We start from the raw sequence: 22,719 nt of genomic DNA, 5'->3' as shown, positions 1-22,719 counted from the left end.
CTTGGAAATACGTCAGCCATGCCTATAGACATTCCAGAAGCCAACATGGTGACCAGAAAAGGCGTCTTCAATTTGCAAGTCAGCTCATCCTCTTATTTCTGCCCTCTGGATAAATTGAGGTCAATATTTTCAGACCTTTAGTTTTGGGTGAGTTTGATGGGTTTCAGCTGAAGGCATTAGCACACCCCACTAAACCCCCTTCCATTAGTGGAAGAGGAGCCATTTACTAAAGATCAATATTATGGAATGAATTAAGGCAAGAGAAATTACCCAGAGGTATTTAATTTGCAAAATCCATTCAGGTCCCAGAATTCCATTTTTCAAGGGCTGCATGAAACTTTGATGGAAATGTGGTATGCAAATATTTTAAGTAGAATAAAGGATGCACTATTTTGTTACAGATTCTTTTAAAGGACCTTTTTGTTTAATCCAGTGAGTATACACATAATTTATAATGCACAATCGTTTCATTTCAAGGAGAAAGGTCACTTTAATTTGGCTGAAAAAATGTTACTGCATGCTCTTGTCTACACGTATCAAGTACACATGTATGGGCTGAACACAGGATATCCTGGGGATGGTTATAAATGTCAAGATGTTGGCCATGACCATGGGTAAAGAAAGGGCAGGGCTTCAGTCATGTGGTCATGGCTGCCATCTTGACTTTTATGACCCCATCCCTACAGATACTCATGGTTGAATGTGTGTTGACTGTGTTTTAAGGGAGAGCCATAGCACATTTCATGCTGTGATTCTTCAGTGCAGAAAAATGCAAATTTGGGAGCAAAGTCAACGGGCTGCCCTTGGTTCTTAGAAGGCATGCTGGGGACCACAGTGCCAAAGAGCAGGCAGGGCCAGCTAAGCAGTGGGTGGAGCCAGCACAAGAAACTAAATTTGGCTTGATTTAATTAATTTATATTTAATTAATTCAATTAATTAAGATGGTCACTCTCCAGGTACTTAATTAACCCACTATCCTCACTTAACGACAGCAACTGGGAGTGCCAGGATTGCCGTCACTAAGTAATGTGGTCACGTGATGTCCCACTTTACGTCTGCATCGCTTAGTGATGGCAATTCCGGTCCCAATTGCCATTGTAACTCGAGGACTACCTGTACGGTACTTCTGTTTTCATCTTCACCCCAGCTATTCTCTCATCTTGCCTTACATCTCTATTAAGAATTTCAAGAGCCAAAATAAATAGCAGTGGCGAAAGCGGACACCCTTGCCTTGTCCCTTTTTGTATTTCACAGGGTTTAGTCAGTTCGCCATTAACTATAATTTGTGCCATTTGTGAGGTATATATTGATTCTACCCATTTAATAAAATGTTCTCCAAATTCCATATTTTCCAAAATTTTAACCAGAAAAGTCCAGTTCAAATTATCAAATGCTTTCTCCGCATCAAGAAAGTTCAATGTGGCTTGTTTTTCATTATGTCCTCCCAAATATTCTAATATAGGGAGAATATTTCTAACTGTCTTGACACTATGGCAAGTTGGTGTCTGTAAATAAAATGCAAGGCGAGCAAGTGAAGGTGCAGCTCACTCGCCTTGGCTTCCTTCACACTGCAGCTTGGTTGCTCTCCTGTCCAAACAGACCCACTCTCCAAATGCCAGGACAATGCAAAAAAAGACCATGGGGCTGGCTTCTTTGTTCCCCCTGCCCCAAAAGAAGCCAAGCATTGACATCCACTGGGTCAGGATTCTTCCTGCCGTGGATCATCTCACCCCTTTTAGCTTGTATTCCCTTTAGTCCATGGATAGGCAACCCAGTTCCCACAGGCACCCATGTGGCTTGTGGACATCTTTCTTGCTGCCCTCAGGGACCCTGTCCAGTATGAATTTCATTTCTAACTTTTTTTAGAGAAATGTTAAACAAGAAAGTCACAACCCACACTGACTATTTCTGGAAGGATTTTGCCCCTCCAGAAGCTCCAGAAGTATCCCCAGGAAATAGAAAGGGTGAGAGCCTGCGTGCCAGGGCTGTGTGCCCATCTGCCTCAATTGCTTAAAGGAAGGAACAAGGAAGAGCTTCACCAGTTGGCCTCCTGGCAAATGGTTGCCCACTGTTGAGACATCCCCATGGTGGTCATTTTGTCAGAGTGCCCATAACATGCCATCAAAATATGCCTAGCTCTGCTTTCATCCTGCCCCCTGTGCTTTCTCCTGGAGAAAAAAGAAGGCACTTTTGCTATGCTGCTGGCTGTATTCTGACATCCTGATCTTGTACAAATATTTGACACAGAAAACATGTTTCTGTGGGGCATAACCACAGCAAGCAATTAGATCTGTCAGTTTAAATGAAATTCTGCCAACAGCAGTCTCTGAGCGTCATCTCCAGTGGCCCCATATTAACTCCCGAATTCTCAAGGAACGCAATGTCCCTGCTGAGAAGAAGCTCCACGTCTATGATATTGTCTCCGCCAATTTCCTAGCGCATCTGAGGTTGTTGTTTAGAGGCTGGCATCCTGGCACCCCGTTAGAGGCTGGTCTGTTGCTTTCAGGGCCTTTCAGAGGTTTTTTACCAGGACCTCACAGAACAGAGTCAAAAATCAGAGACTACAGACTCTAGCAGCAATTCCCAAATCTAAACTTCCTTCTCTCCTTTATAAAGCCATTCTTTAAGCTCTGTGAGGGCAAAAAAGGGAATTTTGGGGAGAACTGGAGGAAGAGGATAAGAGGATGTTAGACAAGGGGATGGGGAAAGAAGGGGAAGGAACAGCGTGAAGGATTTTTTTTCAAGAAGAGCTCAAAGCTTGAACTGCTGATTCTAAGAGCGAGACTCAGCCCTGTGCAAAACCCTTGTGGGTTCCTAGCATCAAGACCCCTATTAAATAGGGGGTTTTCGAAGATACAACAGTTGCTGTACACTGCCTTGAGCTCCCGGAGGAGGGAAAGAATGTAAATCTCTCCTGGTACAAAAAAGCAAATAGATTGTGGGATCAGCAGCCAGTGCAAGCAAATCTTCTCTCCAATGCAGGATCAACAGCTCAGGGAACAATCTTCACTTGAGTCTCCCTCCTACATCTTTAGGGCTTTCTCCCCACTCCCCCTTTTTTCAAAGGTGGTGGCAAAGTTTTAATTGGAGTAGGAACCTGCAGGGGGGAAACCAGTGTAGCACTGGTCTGTCAGGATGAGAGTGGAGAACAGCTCTAGCAACTGCCCTGAGTTGGAGGTCCAGGAGCACCAGTTTCTCCACAGAGGGGGGAAAGGATGTCAGGCTGACAAAAGTAGCTTTGTGGCACAAGTCCTTTCCACATGTGCCACGATGTCTCACAGGCAGGACATGCTACCGTGCTGCTTCTGTCTCTCTGACAAAAACGTTGAGGTCTCCCAGACACTGATGTCTAGGAGTTTCACTCTAGGCATATCCACAGATTGCCTTAGAATACCTTTGGCTACTAAAATATCAAAACTATTGCACTAGGAAAAATGCCTCTTTGTTTGTTAAAAGCATGCATTTGCTTCAACATTGCCCAATGGCTGCTTTGTATAAGGCATGCTTTCTGTCTGCCCCACTCGGTAGATGCCCCAGGAAGACTAAGACTACTTTATTGAGGTTGGCTCTAATAACAGAATCTTGCAAGTCTGATGGTGCTGGACTTCCTCCTCCTTCTTATACTCCAGGGCAGGGTTTCTCAACCTGATCAACTTTAAGATGGGTGGGCTTCAACTTCCAGAATTCCCCAGCCAACTGGGAGTTGAAGTCCACACGTCTTAAAGTTGATCAGGTTGAGAAATCCTGCTCCAGGGAATGAGGGAGGCATCAACCTTTGCCACTTCCAAATGTTATTCCATTTTTCTGGACTTGGAAAATGCTTTGGCCTTTCTTGCCTAAGTAATGGTTCCTGCATATCTCCATCAAGGTCATCTTCCCCACTCTCTACCCTTTCATGCAGCCCAGCTTTCCCAGATGGACATGGATTCTGCATTAACTTGCCCAAATAACTGCTTGGGTTTTGTGTGTGTGTGTGTTGTTTTTTACAAACTTCTTCAGCAAAGGATGATGGATGCCTGGAGACTCTCTTTGGTGTCCATGTTGCAGCAGAGTCCACTTAGGAGTGGACAGTGTGGGGGAATGGGGGACCACAACTCGTCTTCCCAACTTTGGGAAAAACGGCAGAAGGCTATTTGGGGATGCTGAGATGTTTGAGAAGATGGGACTGAACGTTTTTGGCCTGTTTTACAGCTTGCCTGGGGAAGGGGAGGTGAAGAATAGGGATGAGAGTAGGAGATCTCTCATGAGTAAAGCGGTCCTACTTCCACCCCTAAAACCACCCCAAAATTCAGAAGAGGAGACGCAATCACATCATCAAAATCTTGCCATTTGGTTGCAAAGTTTCAGTTACATGGGATGCCAAAGGACATGTGGCCCAACAGCCTGGAAGAATGGATACCCAGGCTGATAGATTTAGGAAACCTTTCTGTAAACAGGCAGCTGCAGACTTCTCCATTATCACTGCTTCCTTGCTGGATCATAGGAAGAAGGCAGTTAGAAAGAAAACTAAAAAGTCTCCATCGTGATGGGATGAATCTGAAGCAAACCTGTTATAGTGGTCCACTCCAGGTAATTAAGGGACCCTAATGGAGTACCATTGGAGAAAGATAATGAATCAAACTGAGCACAAGTAAGAACCCATATTAAGGATTGCTTTCTGGCACTAAAAGCAGCAAAACATAGTTATTTTTCTGGTCTTATTGCATTCATAGTTGGCCATCCAGCAGTGCCTTTTAAGGTGACTTGGTTCCTTGCTGGGGAAGAGGGAAGGGTTACAAGACCACCTGCAGGACCACTGTGAAGAATGTTTTAGGTATCTTACTGATAAAGTCACTTGGAGTTGGACTTCAAAGTTGCACTTTGGGCAGGTCCCATCAAGGCAACAGAAGCATAGTTTTATGTGGTTAGCTGGGATGAGTTTGAATCTGTAATGCCTGAGAAGGTGGACAGGGTCCTCAGGACTCTTAACAGGTCACCTGTTTATTAGGTCTATGCCCCTTCTGGCTTGTGAAGGCCATCTGGGAAATAACATGAGGTTGGGTCCGTGCAGTACTACCAACATCTCTGATGGAGGTAGTGGTACACCTCTCCCTCAAGAGAACATTGCTGGACAACAGTCCTGGAGAGTTTACATCCAATCTCAAACCTTCTGTTTCTGGAGATGGTTGATGTTGGGATGGTGGCTGGGCTGCAGCTTCAGAGGGTCTTGGAGGAAATAAATCATCTAGACCCTTTTCAGTCTGGGGCATAGTATGAGACAACATTGATTACACCTGTTGATGACTTCTTGTGGAGGCAGAAGACTGGGGTGGTGCTACTGCATAGCTGTACTTGATCTCTTGGTGGCTTCCAATGCAATCGATTATGGTATCCTTCTGGAACAACTAGAGACTAGGATCAGTGGTCACAGTATTATGGCAGCTTGCCTTTCTCCATGATCAGTTCCAGTTGGTGTTGATGGGGACCCTGGGGAGATTGAGCCCAAGGACTCAAAAATGTTATTCAAAAATAAAAATTGTGAGTCAGAAAAGGTGCTTCCAGACTCCTTCTGATACAGAAGAAGGTATTTTCTCTTTAACCCAGCTCTACATGGAAGGACCACTTCCAGTTCCTCAGTCCTAGTTTGAGATTCCATGCCCTGCAGTGCATCACACCCCTGTGTGTGGCACACGGTGTTCAAGATGGTTCCCAGCAATCCCAGTGAGGTCAAGGATGCTGAAAAAAGAGATGGATCACCCTTGGGTTCCTGCTTTTAGCAGCTCAGGAGACAAAGGCACGAAACAAACTAAGCTTGGAGCTTGGCTGTGAACTTTCTCACCCTTTTCCTGAGCAGGAGCTTGAAATTGTGTTGAGATCCCCCCACCAGCCCACCACCTCCCCTGGGGATAGATTCAGGCTTTGAGCAGCTGTTCAGGAGAGGAGAGCAAAAAGATCCATCTGTGATTTTTCTTCCTGGTTGTGCAGAGAGCAAGAAGGCAGTTCACAGTTGATGTGATATGCAAATGTTTTGCAAATGTTGCTGGTCTTGACAATCTTTCAAGAAAGGCAATATGGGCAGGGCTTCGATTGCATGGCTGTAGGGGCCATTTTGACTTTTTTGACCACCTGTAGACACCCCTGAAAGGACAACAGACCAGAGGACAGCCTGCTAAGGTGAGAGAAATTAAGCATAGATTTGTGTTATGAACCATTCTCCTTTATCTCAAAAGGGTTTTGTAAGCGTGAATCTATTTAATTAGGAACTTAAGCAGTGGAAAATTGGTTGGTGGGGAGCAAATTTAATCGGTGAGGGACTGAGAATTAAATGTGCATTTGTTTACTCCCCAAACAATTGTGGATTTGGAGTGTTAGTGCAGTAAAGAATCCAGTCAAGAAATTGTTTAGAATTGCTCCTCTTTTAAGAGCAAGTGGCTGTTTTTTGTCAGCCTGGTGAGGAGCCTGGCACTTTCTTTGACTCAAAAAAGATGCCAGCATTAAGGTTGGGAATGCAGGTTTAATTCAACTCATTTGGGTAAAAAAATGGCTTGGTTGGCCAGAAGGTAGAGAAATGAATCCTGTGGGGGTTTTTTTAAACAGGGAGTCACAAAACTTCATAGACACCAAGTCTTTGTGACTTTAATAGATTGTCCCGACCCTGTAAGGTTGAGGCTAAAGACCCAAAAGGTGAATATTGAGCATTAAGGACAGGAGAGAGCAGGAAAAGAAAGAAATTGTAGGTCAGTGTTAAGAGTGTCTGCTTAGAGTAGTCAGAGTTCTTTTCAGGTGCAAAGATTGGAGAAAAGCTGCTGGGTAGAGAAGACCAAGGATAGGAACACAGCTTCTGGGGACAAGGGTATTCGTAGCAACCCCAAACAGGGGCCAAATTGAATTTAAAAGTTCATCATGGCTGAAATCCCACAAGCACAGCCAATTCTATAAAATTTCAGGTGTATGAAAATTTTGGGAGATGTAGTGATTTCACAAGTTTTGAGGTCCTCCCTCCCTCTCTCTTATTTTTTCTCTCCCTCTCTTTTACACCATCTCTTTCCTTCCTTCCTTCCTTCTTTTCTCCCTCCCTCTCTCTTTCTTTCTTTCTCCCTCCCTTTTACACCATCGCTCAATTTACTCCCTCCCTTCCTCCCTCTCTTTTAAACCATCTCCTTCCTTCCTTCCTTCCTTCCTTCCTTCCTTCCTTCCTTCCTTCCTTCCTTCCTTCCTTCCTTCCTTCCCCTCTCTCTTTCTCTTTCTCTCTCCCTCTCTTTTACACCATCTCTCAATTTCCTTCCTTCCCAGGGAATGCCTGAGCCACTGGGCAAAATAATGGAATGGGGCCTAAAAAAGATTCCAGTTCCTTGCCATAGGTGATATGAGGACACAATGACAATGAGTTGCACCCTTCTTTTCCTGACACATTCAGCAGGACCTCCTTGGCTGAGTTGCAGCATCTTGCTGACTGCAGCTGATTTTAAAAAGGCTGACCAAGGGCAAAAAAGCTGACTTGGGCTGACCACGGTGATGCAGCAGCACAGCAGTGCTGAAGCAGCCACAAATTTCCCAAATTTTGATCCCATGGGAATAATGGGTCCTGGATTTTGGATGCATTATGTAAGTTAGCCCATATGAGGTACCTTGGGGCCAAAATCGTTGCCCTATGATGCACAGTTTCACCCAGTTGAAAGTTACAGACACAAGAGTTTTAGTAATATATAGATGGTCCTTTACAGCTATGATCTGCTCAAGGTCATCTTCCTATAGTAGATCCCCCAACAATAAAGTCAGTTTAAAAACACCACCTGGAGAACTTCTCAAGCATGCTGGAACGAAAGTTGAAAATGAGAAGACTCTTTCACAGTGGAAGGAAGCTCTTGAGCTACATGGCACAGATTTTGTAGGAGTGTTAGTCAATATCTAAGACCTTCATTCTCATGCACACCTTGAACATTGGACTTGGAAAACTTTTTTTTTCTATGATGTTTTGGTGAAATTGTTCTGACTGAAATACTTGTTTGGGGGATGGAAGAAAAAAAGTAAATCTGAATTTTGTTGCCTTAGGTCACCAACAACCAACGATGGGGGATGTGGTCATTGTCACTGCACCGGAGAATGCCACAGTGGTGGTTGGAGAGACTGTTGTAATGGAGTGTGTAGCATCGGCTAATCCCACGCCATTCGTCTCTTGGATACGGGAGGGTAAATGAAGTTAATTCCTCTTCTGATGCCAAGAGGCCATTCCAAGACCTTTTAGTCTTAAAATCTGGTTAAAAAAGAAACTGCATTCTAAGAAACTTTGTAATCTGCAATTGAACATAGAGAGACTAAGTTTGTAGTCATTGGAGTGTGGCTACTAAGTTCAGTTTGCCAATTAAACTTAAAACAAGACAAAGCACGTGATTGGTTTATCCCATGTGATCTGTAAAAGATACGGAATTCTAATTTCTGTATGCTTTTTGATCTAAATTGGTCAGGGCTGATCTTGAATGATTCTCCATTTTGAAAGATCAGGGTGCGAAGGCTGGATCTTTTGTATGGGTCTGGTGGGAAATCTGACGCACGTGTTAGTGCTCTGCAGAAATAACTTCTTGGTGATCTTTAGGATTCAGAGCTGTGATTGAGATCACCAAAGCCACTTTCAGGGTTTGAGCATGGAAGAAGAGGCAAAACACATCTCTGTTTTGTAGAAATTAGCCATTTCTCTGTTAAAGCGGCCTATGGCCCAGATCAAATCACACACAGGACACCAATCCAAAAGTTTCAGGTTGGAGAATGCCAACAATGAAACCGCACATTCTGTGGGATAGAACAGGGGGTAGGCAGTGAATAGGTGCCAAACCAGCATGGCATGGATGACCATAATAATAGCAGCAACCATCGTGTTTTAATTGGTTGACATTTTACAAGATTTGGCACCCTGATCTGAAATCTTGAGGGATTTTGACATTAATGCTTGAAATACAGCAATGTTTAGATAGGTGGGTGGGTAGGTTGGTAAGTCGTAGACATGAATCGTGGTTTGCCACCCATTGCTATAGAAAGGGCAATGCTGATTTTAAAGCTCTCTCTTTTAATATGCTACTTTGAGTAGCTACTTCCACCTGAGCCAGTGTTTCTCAACCTTGGGAACTTTCAGCTGTGTGGACTTCAACTCCCAGAATTCCCCAGCCAGCATGGCTGGCTGGGGAATTCTGGGAGTTGAAGTCCTCACACCTGAAAGTTCCCAAGGTTGAGGAACACTGCACTGATCTCTGCTAGATCCAGCCATGTTAACATGTACCCTAACAAATTAGGGGAGATATTTGCAGAGTCTTACACTGGGTCTCCTACTCACCAGTAGAAGATAGTAACACGTGTCTGTGCAAAGTTGGCAAGCCACCTTTACAGAAACTAAAATAGGTGGAGAAGGTTTACGTAATGCTGAAATAGTTGAAACACGGACATAATCCAGACAGGGAGATCCATGCTAAAGCTGAGTACATTCAAGTTTTGGGGGCGTTGCTACCCCACATGAGATTCTGATGCTTTGCTTTTCCTTTAAAGATGGGAATCCGATTTCTACGGATGTGATTGTGTTAGGACGGACCAATCTTGTGATCCTTTCTGTTCAGCTTCATCACATAGGAGTTTACGTGTGCCGCGCCAACAAACCTCAAACCAGAGAATTTGTAACAGCTGCAGCTGAGCTCCGAGTCCTTGGTGAGAACACCGAATATAACATTTCTGGGCAGCCACAAAGTTGCCCATGTTATTTTTGTATGTCTTCAGAAAGATGACAGGATGGTTGCAAACAGTCTTGCAGAGTAGGTTGTTCTTCTGCTGACTTCAGTTCCCAGTTGCTAGACCTTTGAGGAAGGAGTGAAGAGAAGTGGCTTTAGATTGTCTCTTCCTTCTGGGGCCAGAGGAAAGACCCTGCTGTCTTATCAGCACTGGGCTGGGGAATGGCAGTCAAGAACTTGGCTTTATGCATTTCTGTTAAGCCCTAATTTTAACTGGGATTTGCTGAAGCGTACTTGGTTCATGTAGGTTTTAAATCATAAGCCATGGTTTAATGTACAATAGCTGGTTTCAGTCCTCATGCTCAACTAGGAATTAGCAAGTGGTCCTTTGGGGTGCCAAGGCGCTTTTGATACCCCCCAGATTGTGTTCAGGGAATTTCCCAAATAATTTTGCAGGATTTGGAATGAGTTTTTTTTAAATAAATTATTGTAGGAGATTTCATGGAACCTTACTAAATTCTGCAAAGTTCAACATTCATACGTGGGATTTAGGGCAAAAGAACACTGAAAATCATGTGAAATTTCGAAGTCTTCTGGCACTTCCACCCCTTTTCATTTATATATATATATATATATATATATTTTTGTGGTGCCTGACCCATCATGCAGGATCCCCCCAGTGCTAATCTTTGTGCTATGCATAAACCAAACAAACCAGATTATAACTTAGTGCCAACTTCTTTATGCACTTTATCTTCCCCAAATAGTCTGCCTCTATAAATAGAATAGCCATAAATATATCAACTTACATTAAGCCAAGCGTAGCTCATTTAAAATATATCAATATTTAAGGGTAAGACAGCCCCTTAGATCAGTTAAGTGATATCTAGTGTCAATTATATTGACATTGTAGTGATAAAGAATGTCAAACAAAAGAGTGCTTTAGAACAGGGTTCCTCAACCGTGGCAATTTGAAGATGTGTGGACTACACCACCCAGAATTCCCCAGCCAGCATAACTGAATTCTGGGAATTGAAGTCCACACACCTTCAGGTTGCCAAGGTTGAGGAACCCTGCTTTAGAAGGAAAAATAAGACATGTGTTCATATACATTAGAGAAAGAGAGAGAAGAAGAAAAGAAAAACCCTTCTGTCTCTGTAATAGGCTGTGAGATAACCTTGAGGAAGAAGAGGAAGAGCCACAGGTCAGATAAAAGAAATCTAAGTCCAAAGCAGGAATGGAATTTCAGAAAGTCTCTCAGACTTGACCCTCCCTAGTTCTCTTGAGGATAAAGGCAAGGAGCGGGAGGCGCATTCAGAGTTGCAAGATTCTGTTACTGTAACCCTATAATAAAAGGGTTATCGGGTCAGTATTCATGACTTTGGTGTTTGAGTCTGGTGTCCCTTGTCGGGCTGACAGTCCCTCTGCTCTGAAAAAGAGAAGACTTTGCAATCAACCGCTGTGCTCATTCAGGTCTTCTTCAATCTCTTAGCTCCCCCTACAATCTCCCAGGCACCTGAAATCATTTCTCGCACCCGGGCCAGTACCGCCCGATTTGTCTGCAAAGCGGAAGGAGAGCCACTGCCCATCATTCACTGGACGAGGAACGGGAAGCCACTTCTGCCTAAAGGACGAGTGAAGATCCAGGGCACTGGTACCCTAGTGATCAACCAGATTGGCCTGGATGATGCGGGCTATTACCAATGCGTGGCTGAAAACCACCTTGGCATGGCCTGTGCTACAGCCAGGCTAGAGGTGATTGTGCGGGAAGGACTGCCCAGCGCTCCAAAGAGGGTATCAGCTAGTTCTCTCTCCAGCACCACCGTCTTGGTGTCCTGGGAACGGCCAGAGTTCAACAGTGAGCAGATTATTGGATTCTCTCTTCATTACCAAAAAGCCATGGGTGCGTTCCTTGTATTCTGAAGGTGTGCTCTTCAGGCTAATCCTAATGCAAGAAAGTGGGGGAGCATGAAATTTGCATAATAACCTTATAGAACATGGTGAAGAAATATTATGTCCAGGATCAGAGTGAGCTTCTCTAACCAGTTGACCTCTTTGGGGACTTCCCATATTGGATCGACAACTGGGGAAACAGAATGTTGGACTACATTTTAGTTTAGGCTGATCCACCTTCAGGGTTATTCTTAAGTTTCAATCATCTTCTCTGTCCTGAATGGTGAAGTTTTATGCATATTTATGAGTTCCACAGTATTTAGCTAAGTGTCTTTGCTAGTGAGGATGCTAAAGTCATCCTCACTAGCAGCCTTCAAGTCATTCATGCGGGTTGAAAAACATAAATTTTTAAACACAGAAGATCAGGATTTCAAACATTTAGTTGATTGGTTAATTGAATTGATTGAATGAAAAGGTGACCCTTGTTAGTGTGTGTAGATGGGTGTAGACATGAATAGCTTTTCATACACTTATTTACAAAATTACAGGATGACTTTAAACCAAGAAGAAGAAGCTTGTAAGGGAAAGAGCTGACAAGTTTCAGACTGTTTGAGGGATATGTGGGAGTGTGATTAAAGGTGGGAAGGAAATAGTTTGCTTTGCAGAGGCCCCTTGTACTCATTTTCATCTGGGGGGGGCAGTGGGGAAGAGTAGCCAATGATGCCAGCATCTTGGTGACATGATTTTGGTGTTTTGGAGGATCAAGGGAGCAAGTGGACAGTAGCAATGCCTGGACTTTTCTACATCATTCATAATGTCCTGCTAAGATGCAAATGATGCCTTTTATTTAGACATAATAGTTATATCCATATATAGATGTATAGAGAAACACTATTGATTGATCGATTGATTAATGGCTTGGAAGGCATAATTAATTTACAACACACACATATACACACACACACACAAATCCCGCATGTATTAATTAATTGTTCAGTGACAGTCTTGTTGAAGGTTTCTGACAATATTGATGCAGATTACTTGACTCTGAGCACCTTTTAATCAGTCTTGTAATTCATGCATTGGTTGATTATTAAAGCACAGTCAAATGAGGGTTGGATCCAGACTGAATTAGTTGAATTAAGCTCTCAGTGAAAACAGTGGGATATATTAGCCTTTATTAAAATTCCATTGGAAGTTGGCAGTAGAGTTAAGCTACAGAAAGATGGTCCTCCTTGTCCTGCCAAATCTATTTCCTTGTGTGAATAGGGAATGATTTTCCATCTTCTGGATAACTGAACATGTTCTATCACAATTTGAGTCATCAGAAAGGGCAGAAATGAAAGTGTTACCTTAATCTTCAATTAACACCCTGCCCTTTTAATATCTTCAGCTGTGGAGATTAATTAGTGCTACAATATTTCTTTGCTCTTGGCTCTCCCCTCTTCATCAGAATTGTGGGTTGAAATCTGTCCCATTCTTTGCATGGGGACATCTCTAACCAGGAGAGCTTTAAAAGGTTTCATCAACACATTAATAGAGACCTTTGCAAAGGGAATGGGATTAAAAAAGTCAAGGGAGGGTGTTAGATAGCCAAGATTAAAACCCATCTGCTTTTTTCATGTGTGATGCACATTCATAAAGTGATGGGGCTTCAATTGCACAATTGTGGCACCATCTTGACATTTTTGACCCCTCCCCTCCCCCCAGCTAGGATGAAAGTTGTTCAGGGCTTTTTGCGAGCATCTCACAAGCAGCTAGTTTGAAGAAAGGACAAAACTTTCTTCTTCTTTCTTTTTTCTGTCTGACAGCGTTGTGTACCTTCTCTAGGCACTGACAACATGGAATACCAGTTTGCGGTGAATAACGACACAACTGAGTTTCCGGTGAAAGACTTGGAGCCCAACACCAACTATATCTTCTATGTGGTGGCCTACTCCCAGCTTGGAGCTAGCCGGACCTCCTCATCCATAAACGTTCAGACCCTGGAGGATGGTTCGTAGAATAGGAATTGAGAAGATCTGCCCAAGGGCCGCCTGAAACTGGAGGTGTAAATAACCCAGGATTTGCCTGGTCATGATGTGGCGGGTTTGCACAAGATGCCCAACTAGGCTGAAATGGGGTTGCATGGTTTGTGGTTCAACATATTGAGTGAATCAATTACGTTCACATGATCTACTGTTTTGGCTATTGCTTGTTCTCTGAATACAGCAGTTGGGCTGTGTTAAACCGCGTTTAGGGTTTAACATGTCATGTGAATCCAGGCGTATTATGAATTGAATGGGTAGCCCCAGTTTGGGTTTCTAACTAAATGAGATGAACATAATTTGCAGATCATTTTTGTGAACCAGAGAAATGTCTAAGAGCGGATGGATGGAGGCTCCCCAAGTTAAAAGGAAAACCGAAACAAAGGGACAATTCATAGTACAGTTCATAATTAACCCCTGGAACTCCTTGATAGGAGATGTGTTGGTCAGTTGCCTGTGCATGCATGCATGTGTGTGTGAGTACATATGTGGGATATATAATTCCTATAATTATTACCTATCTTTACATGTAGATAATCAGAAATCAGGAAAATAGTACCAATTGGTTAGAATTCTAGAACTCAGCTCCTTGTTCTTTTGAAGGACCATTTCATCTTTTGAACTTGATTCTGAAAAGAAAATGCAAGGTGTTTTGGCCTCTCCAGAAGTGAAGTAAATGTGGGGAGTGGGCATTGTAGGTATGCAGGTAGCCAGTGTAGACCCAATATGTTATATTGGTTAGGAGTTAGGAATATGGAAAGTGGTGTGGGAATCTTCCATTCCATCGATCCAGCTTGCTTTGTGTGCAACTAAGGCTGTTTCCCCACTTATGGCATCTTCATGGCACTATTTACACAACACTGAAATGATGGATAGCCTGTCCTCATTACTGTTATTTTGGAGTAACGACAGTTGGTTAACTCTAGTGCTAGTGGGGAAATGACTTAAGAACCAACTAGCAATTCTCTGGTATTGGAGGCATTGGGTTGTCCAGCCATCCCTGGACATTTTAGGGGTTGAATGTGGGGCTTTTTTGCATGCCAATACCCATAAGCCTTGTGTTTTTATTGCCTACTTGTCTGGGGGCCACAAAAAGTGTATGTGTGTGTGTGTGCTTATGTGTGGAAATGAGAGTGCCTGAGAAATAGTTTTTCCAGTCACTTCTAGTGGACTACCTGTAGTCCCAGGTCCACGTGGGATTTTCCAAGGTATTAAATACAGCCCTCAGAGATTGTCCAAAAATTCCCACTAAATATCAACTTTTAATGTGTCATTAAGAGGAAATCCTAATAATTATAGTTACTGTATTTGATTAATTATATTTAGGGTTGTTGTTTTTTTTTGAAGTGAGCCCCACCTGTTTGCACTCAAAGGACAAGTGTGACCATGGGCTCTTTCCCTGCCCCTCCAAAAGAAAATTTGGGCATCCATGCAAATGATGGTTATAGTTGGCTTAAAGGATCTCGGGTTGTGCAAATCTGGATTCTGGACATTAGCAACCAAACTGGGCAGAATTACTCAGAAACCTCAGAGAAGGAAGAATATCCAGAATTCTTTAAACTCCCAGAGAACATAGGCTAATAGGAAACATATCCCTGGGTGGACACAGCCCTCCAGGTTGAAATGCATCTTCTCGAGCAGAGCAGCTATGCCTCTGATTGCCCGTTTGAGGTGGTATGATCTCTTTTATTGGTTGCTTCCAGTTCCCGGTGCAGCGCCTCAGCTTTCCCTTTCCAGTACAACACCGACCGACATGAAGGTGACGTGGCTGCCTCTCCCTTCAGAACTGAGCAATGGAAGGATCATGAAGTACAAAATTGATTATGCTTCTCTCAAGGAAGGTGAGAAAGAGAAGGCCTGAGGGCCCTATACTGTGGAATGGTTGGGTATTGACACTCTAGAACACTGTTTCTCAACCTTAGCAACTAGATGCCTCAACTTCAGCTCCCAGAAATTCTGGGAGTTGAAGCCCAGACATCTTAAAGTTGCCAAGTTTGAGAAACACTGCTCTAGGACATTGCTTCTCTAAGTGTGGTCAGAGGACCGCTGGGGCGTCCCTCAAGAACCTCTCAGAGGTCCGCAAAATCAAAATTATTTACCAGCCTATGTTGAAAAATAATACAATATTAAAATCCCATCAAACAATCATGAGAAGCAGTAGTGGCAGCAAATGCGTCCATTTTAATTTTTAATATAGTTAAAATTGATGAATATAACCCATACAAACAAAATTATGGTGTCCTCCATCATTTTTAAAAGTGGAAGGGGGTCCTGAAAGAAAAATGTTTGAGAAACACTGCTCTAGAACAATCCTCTTTCACTGGTGTCCGCAGGGAAGCGTCAAGACCACAATGGTGTGATCAAAGTCTGCCCATTTCTATGTGTGTGACTTTGTCCAGTTTCCTACCTTCCCTTTTTAGGAAAGGTGGTGGAAAAGGTGGTTGCACAATAGCTTCAGAGGATCCTGGAAGAAACAGATTACCTGGATCCCTACCAGGGTGACTGTCATGGCTGCCACACTGACCTTTCTGACCCTACCCCACAGAGACTCTTGATTGGGTGGCTTCTAGAGTATTGGGATGTCAAATTCTAGGCTTCCTAGTCTGTGTGTTTCACTTCTGTATGTCCCAGGTTGTATTTTAGGGACAAATCTACCCATCGCCTTGAGATTTGCAGGGTGCCTTAGACAGATGAAGTGGGAGTTGAAAATCACTTCAAGGTATTTGGTACAGTGAAAAGCAGAATCCATTTTTTGTACATGAAGAATGCCTGGGCTCTTTTTCCCCTTAACAGACCTGATTTCTTCAACTGAGCTCAGTGGAAATGAGACACAGCTGATGATTTATGGATTACAGCCTGGTAAAGTCTACAAAGTTCGGATTGCAGCAAGCACCGGGGTGGGTTATGGAGCTCCGTCAGAATGGACTCAGCACCGCACTCCGGATTGGGACAACCAAACCCATGGTGGGTGGTCTCTTCTTCAACCTCAGATCCTTCCAACTGTGACCTGACAGTGTAAATAGAAATAAGAGATGGTCTTGGCTCTCAAGTATGCAGGCTTGGAAGGAAGTCATGGCCATTTGAATTAAGGCTGGGCCAAATCGGTAACTCTGTTTGTGAAAATCATGTTCTCGGTGGAAGAGGCAAGGAGAAATCAAAGATTGATAAGAATTTGAGCAAGGGGGAGGAGAAAATCAGCTTACTTGGCTGGTGGGTTCCAGGGGCATCCATAGAGGCCATCATCAGTATCAAAATGGTGGGCATGTCCATCAAAGCCCACCCCTTTTAACATGCATCATGCACTATCCAGTCATACCTGGCATTTTGACATTGTTGATGGCCCCTGTGGATGCCCCTGGTGGGCTCTATTTTTTTTAATAAATGGGTTTAATACTTGTGCATACTTGGAATGGCATACTGCTGCTCTTTTCTGGAAATGACCATCTGACCACACAATGCTGGTCCAGTGATCATTAGTCAGGTAACAAGGTAAACGTTGTGTGATCAAGTCATCGTTCTAAGAATAAGGATGTAGCAATAATCTCTCATGCAAAGTCTCTTTTTTAGAAAGAGACAGAAATAGAGCCACCAAGCAGCTATGGAAAATGACCTTCTCATTCCTTTCCCCCAGTTTGGATTGCTCTGTTCTGAGTCACTTTCTTCCCGTACAAACAGAAGTGGGTTTAAAGCAGAGCAATCTTTGGAAAGAGCCCTCCTTTAGTTTGGACTGATTGATAGATAGAGAGCAAATTCGAGAAGGAAAGGATGGGGAAAGGTATGGAGATGCAGATAAACCAGAGACTAATCTGGTAAGTGGGACAGCTCCACCAGGTGTTTTATTCATGCCTTTGCTCTCCTTTTTCCTAGTTCCCTTTGCCCCAACTGAGTTAATGGTCCAAGCCAAAATGGACTCACTCTTGGTAAGTTGGCAGCCTCCAGCCAACCATGGCCAGATTTCAGGCTACAAGCTGTATTACCGAGAAATAGCCACCGAGGAGGAGTCAGGCATGGAGATCCCTTCAGAAGGCACAGGCAATAGTCTTTGGGATGTCGGACCCATAAAACTGAAGAAGAAAGTGAAGCAACATGAACTGACACAATTAGGTAAACTTTTTAGAATTGTGCCCTATTCAGGAACTGGTGTGGGTGGATGTTTTCCTTAAAATGGATAAAAATGAACTGGTGATTTTAGGATTTATTGATTAAAAAGGTCTGTTTATGGGAAGAAGGGATCCATGACATGTAATTTGGGAGGGTGGAGAAGGCAATTATTATGCTTGTAACTGCTGCAAAGAAGTCACTTCTTTAGATACTTTTCTCATCTTTTTCTTTCTCTTTTGTTATCTTCCACTTTTACTTTCTTTTCCTACTTTTCCTTTTATGTTTCTGTGTTTTTTTAAGCTTATATAAAATCGTATAGTAAAAATTATTTTTTTTAAAAAAGAACTGGTGTGGGGGTGGTCTGGGACAGGGTTTGGCAACTTTTGGGGACAGACCTTTGACCCCAATGGCTTCCAAGGTGAGACTCTTGTTTATTGCTGTGGTGCAATGCAGGGAACTTCAGTTTGCACCCAACACGTTCCCAGTCAACCCCTGTCTCCAGATTGGTGCAATGGCACAAGCCATGTTGTTCAGCTAGCCAAAGATATAATAGCTTGATGCTATTCAGCAGATATCAAGAACAGTTAATTGGTAAATGGAATAAGAGGCAGAGAGAGAGAAAGAGGCAAATGACAGGTAAGAGATAAAAAGGCAGAGGGTTCATGTCAACAATCAGGAATTTTCATGATCTTCTTTCGGTTTTATTGTCTTTTATCTTATCATGTAAGCTGTCCATAGTTGCCTGAAATAAGGCAACCTCTAAATTCAATAATACACACCTAGATAGATAGATAGATAGATAGATAGATAGATAGATAGATAGATAGATAGATAGATAGATAGATAGATAGATAGATAGATGATATAGATAGATAGATAGATAGATAGATAGATAGATAGATAGATAGATAGATAGATAGACAGACAGACAGACAGACAGACAGACAGACAGACAGACAGACAGACAGACAGACAGACGATAGAGACAGACAGACACACACATACACACCCCAAATGTTTCAAAGCCACTGGAAACAACGTTATGGATAATTAGCATGGACAGTCCCAAAGGGAGTGGCCTTTGATTATTCCAGCATTAACTCTTACATGTACACAACAGCATCAGAATAGTGATGGAAAGTGGGAGACCAGGTGACCCCTCCTGTATTCTGCACCATGAAAGAAACAATCTGGTGGACAGGAATGATGTATCCGAGACAAAAGACCAGAACTGCGGGAGAAGGTCCACAAGTCTTGGAGTTTGGAAAAAGCACGATCGGGGAAGTTGTCAGGGAAAAGGACCTAAACCCTTGGCTGCTGTTCCACATTATTTCTTTGACCTTCTATCTGGTGAAAAAGGCATCCTTTCCTAACCACGATAATGTTGAAATGATCAAATTTCACATTCACTTATAGACCAAAATTTGATATAAAACCTCAAACAACAAAACTTTGATTGGCTGATTTGCTAAAATGGTGAGCTATGCATTGGGATGTCATAACGAACCTCCGTCCTTGCGTGCTTGTAATGTGAGGTCACATGCAGGCTCATAAGGGGTGGGGTTTTCATCATGATGTCACAGCACGCATTTTGTCACTTGTCCTTACCCTGGGAATGCCTCTGCATATAGGGAAAACTTGGGATTTACCCTTTTAATTAACCCTCTGGCCAATTCTGGACCTCCCTCCCCCCCACCAGCCACCCGCCCATTTCTCCCTTTGTCCTTCTGTTCATGCTGTTGCCCACGTTATTTTAGAGCAGACAAAACCCTCTTGCTCTGGAGAGCCAGCAAAGAAGGTTGTTCAAATGCGATTTCTCTTCCAGATGCAAATGTGGATGAACCTTTTGATTCTTCTACCCCATCTTGTGCTTTTTCTGATGGGGAAGGCAATCTGGAAGCCAGCCCCCCCCCCCCCGCCCGCAACGTAGTCAAAGCAAGAGCGATACCATTGGCATGGTTAAATGGGGGCGTTTGCAGGCCGCATTGTGGAAGTGAATGGAGCTGGTGCTCTTTCACAACAGGCAGTGAATAGACACATCCTTAATTAGCAGGGTTTCATCAGGGAAGCTGATGGGGAGAGGTGGAGGCGAGACCATTTGGGAACAAGCGGTTGGGTGCTCCAAGAGAGAATTGCCCCATTTTCTTTCTATTTGTAAACTCTGAGCCGTTCCAGCAGTTCTGAATAAGCAGAACTGCAAAAAGAGAAAAGGGAAACAGAAAAAAGAGTCTGTGTGGCTGTGTGTGTACGGGACAGGTTTCAAAGAATATCTTCCAACAAGGAGGCCAAAAAACGGGCAGAAGAAAAGAGGCAAGCAAAGTGAGAAACAGCCCTTTTGGCTGGCTGGGCAGAATTGGGCGCTCTGAGTTGGCAGTGGCCGGATCCCCCCTTCCCAAACTCCTTTTGAATTGGCATGGGGATTGCTTTGGGCGGCTTGCAGTGGGGCAACAGCCTCATGCAATTATTTAATTGGATTAAGAAAGAAAAAGAAGAAAGCTTGCCCCATTTCTGCATTGGCAACAGGCAATCAAGCTGTTTCAATGACCTACTTTGGGTTCTCTGCATTTGGAGGAGAGCGTGGAGTGGCCTTTTGTACCATTGACCCATAATTAGGGAACACCAAATTGCCTCCCATTGAGGTTCAAGAAGAGCCACAAAAACTCCACCAGCATCTGCAGCTCACTGGTTAGGTTGGTGGATTTCAGGCACCTGTTCAGTGCTGGCCTTTGCTCTACGATCTTGCTTTTAATACTTCATGATTGATCTTTTTAATTTTGAAGTTGCAATTCCTATTTGTTAATTAACAAGAGACTGGATAGCCACCTCTGGAAAATAGGTTTACTTGATTTTCCTGCACATGGAAGAGGGTTGGACTCAGTGATCCTTCAGGTCCCTTCCAACTCTACATTTCTGTTTCTATGACTTGGCTGATTAGGGAATTTATTACCACCAAAATTTAGGTCACTGTGCACCAACTAGGATAGTTTTGGGAAACCAAATTAAACCACCTTTCCCCAGTCCTGTGGTCTCCAGATGTGTTGCACTTTCATAATTTCCAGCCAGCATAACCAATAGAAAGGGAAGTCCAACCCTTTTGGAGGGCACCTTGTTGGAGAGCACTGAATCTGACAAATTTCTGGAGGAAGGTAGGCCTTCTTGTGGCAGGCATGGGGAAAGCTGCCCTTTCAGATGGCATTTGAAGTCCAAGATTGCCAATAACCAAGAATGATGGAAGGTGCTATCTAAGAGTATCTTAGGGAGGAGAGGGCAGATTCCAAACTATGATCTAGGGGGTTGTTTAAATACCTAAATGGAAATTCATAAAATCATAGAATTGTAGAGTTGGAAGAGACCCCAAGGATCAACTAGCCCAACCCTTTGCCATGTGCAGGAAATGAATCATCCATGAGAGATGGTTGTCCAGCATCTTTTTAAAAGGCTCCAAAGATGGAGAACCCACAACCTCCATAAGTAAACTGTTCCATTGTTGTCAGATCTGACAGGCAGAAAATGTCTCCTTCTATTTAAATAAAATCTAGGTAGCTGCAACTTACATTCATTGTTTCTGGTCCTAGTTTTTGTGGCCATGAAAATAGTTCTCCACCATCTTCCCTGTAGCTTCCCTTTATGTATCTGAATACGACTATCATGTCTCCCCTCAGTCTAGTTTTCTCCAGATTGAACATCTCAAGTTCCTTCAGCTTGTCATTGCACAGCACATCCTCAAGCTTCTGTATCATCTTTGTTGCCATTCTCTCAACCCTGCCCAACCTATCAATTCCATGTACTGAAGCAGGATTCCTCTACATACTAGGTGATCAGACCAAAAACAGGACAGATCAGATACCTTTCTGCTTTGTTGACAATCGTCTTCAGTTCTCTGCAGTTGGAAATAGAATGTAGGTTTAAACAAACTGGTTATGTTCAGCCTGACTTCCTTAGACCAGGTAGGATCCCCAGCTTGTTTATGGCCTTCAAACAGGGGTTTCCAAATCTGGGGAGAAGAGGGCTTGTTTGGAAATTTAGAACACATCTCTAGCATCCTCACAAAATGGTGCCATGGAGGATGTGGCTAGTTAGAAAGCATGTATTTCCTGGAAAACAAATTGATGAAGTTGTTCCCTGTCACCTCTTTAGTCCCCCCAAGCTGCGTTCTCCATCCCATCTCCCTTTTGTCCTTTTTTCTGGGCATGTGACAAACTTTCAAGCAAAAGTTTGAAAGTTGCAGTCACTCAACCTTTTCATATTCTACATTTGGAGTCTTCGTGGACCTCAGAAGTTTCCACTATATTTATTTTTACTTAAATCTGGAGATAGGGAGCCTGGCAGGTAGTAAAGGAGGTGCCCCTGGACACATTTGCATTGCCAGGTGTGCCAAGTGGGGCACGCAGGCCTTAAAGAAAGGATGGGTTATATATTTAGTGATGAAAAAGAACTCCATATTCTGCCTGTTGAAATGACAATCTTTTTTTTTTTTTTTACAGTTGCCTTAGTTCAGCTAAACTAACATTTTCTGGCTTTCACCTCTTTTTTGCATTTTGTTCACTAATTGCTTCTCTGTTTTACTCTGTCCAGTCCCTGGGCAGCTGTACGAAGTCAAGCTGGTGGCTTTCAACAAGCATGAAGATGGCTCTGCAGCTGTGTGGAAAGGCAGGACAGAGCGAGCACCTGTAACAGCAGCCGGTAGGTACCTCTCAGCCCTTCGAGGTAGCCCAGGTCAGGAAACAGGCTCCACAAGGGCTACTGGAACTCTACTTTATTGCTGTTCAGTATAATAGCAGAAAGTTGAAAGCCTGCCAGAGAATCTCTCTTCTCTCATGCACTAAATAGAATCAAGGCAGGGCAGTCTTGATTAACTTTCTCACCCCTTCCTGTCTATCCGAGCTAAGCTGATGTTTACATAATGGCCACTGAATTCCTTCTTCAAGGCCATCTCAGTCCTCCTCTTCAGTATCACAACATGGCCAGACTACAAACACTTCTTTCAGGGTGATTTTCACGACCAAGCT

The 22,719-nt window shown here is 43.4% G+C and overlaps 1 protein-coding gene across 1 annotated transcript in view; it reads left to right on the top strand.

Moving 5' to 3' along the window:
• IGDCC4 (immunoglobulin superfamily DCC subclass member 4) overlaps positions 1–22,719 on the top strand; it is an 81,740-nt gene that overhangs the window by 42,000 nt on the left and 17,021 nt on the right. Inside the window, exons 6-13 of the mRNA XM_088139446.1 lie at positions 8,032–8,169; positions 9,514–9,669; positions 11,182–11,592; positions 13,413–13,577; positions 15,313–15,450; positions 16,403–16,573; positions 17,477–17,713; positions 22,286–22,393. Of these exons, the coding sequence (XP_087995572.1) occupies positions 8,032–8,169; positions 9,514–9,669; positions 11,182–11,592; positions 13,413–13,577; positions 15,313–15,450; positions 16,403–16,573; positions 17,477–17,713; positions 22,286–22,393 (1,524 nt within the window). The remainder of the gene's footprint in view (positions 1–8,031; positions 8,170–9,513; positions 9,670–11,181; positions 11,593–13,412; positions 13,578–15,312; positions 15,451–16,402; positions 16,574–17,476; positions 17,714–22,285; positions 22,394–22,719) is intronic.

This window comes from Python bivittatus, unplaced genomic scaffold (assembly GCF_059951505.1).
Source record: "Python bivittatus isolate LINGU-HERP-01145 unplaced genomic scaffold, Pbiv_v1 ctg000210_np1212, whole genome shotgun sequence".
NCBI classification, from domain to species: domain Eukaryota; kingdom Metazoa; phylum Chordata; class Lepidosauria; order Squamata; family Pythonidae; genus Python; species Python bivittatus.
The sequence above is the reverse complement of the archived record's forward strand: the minus strand, read 5'-3'. Positions and strand labels throughout refer to the sequence as shown.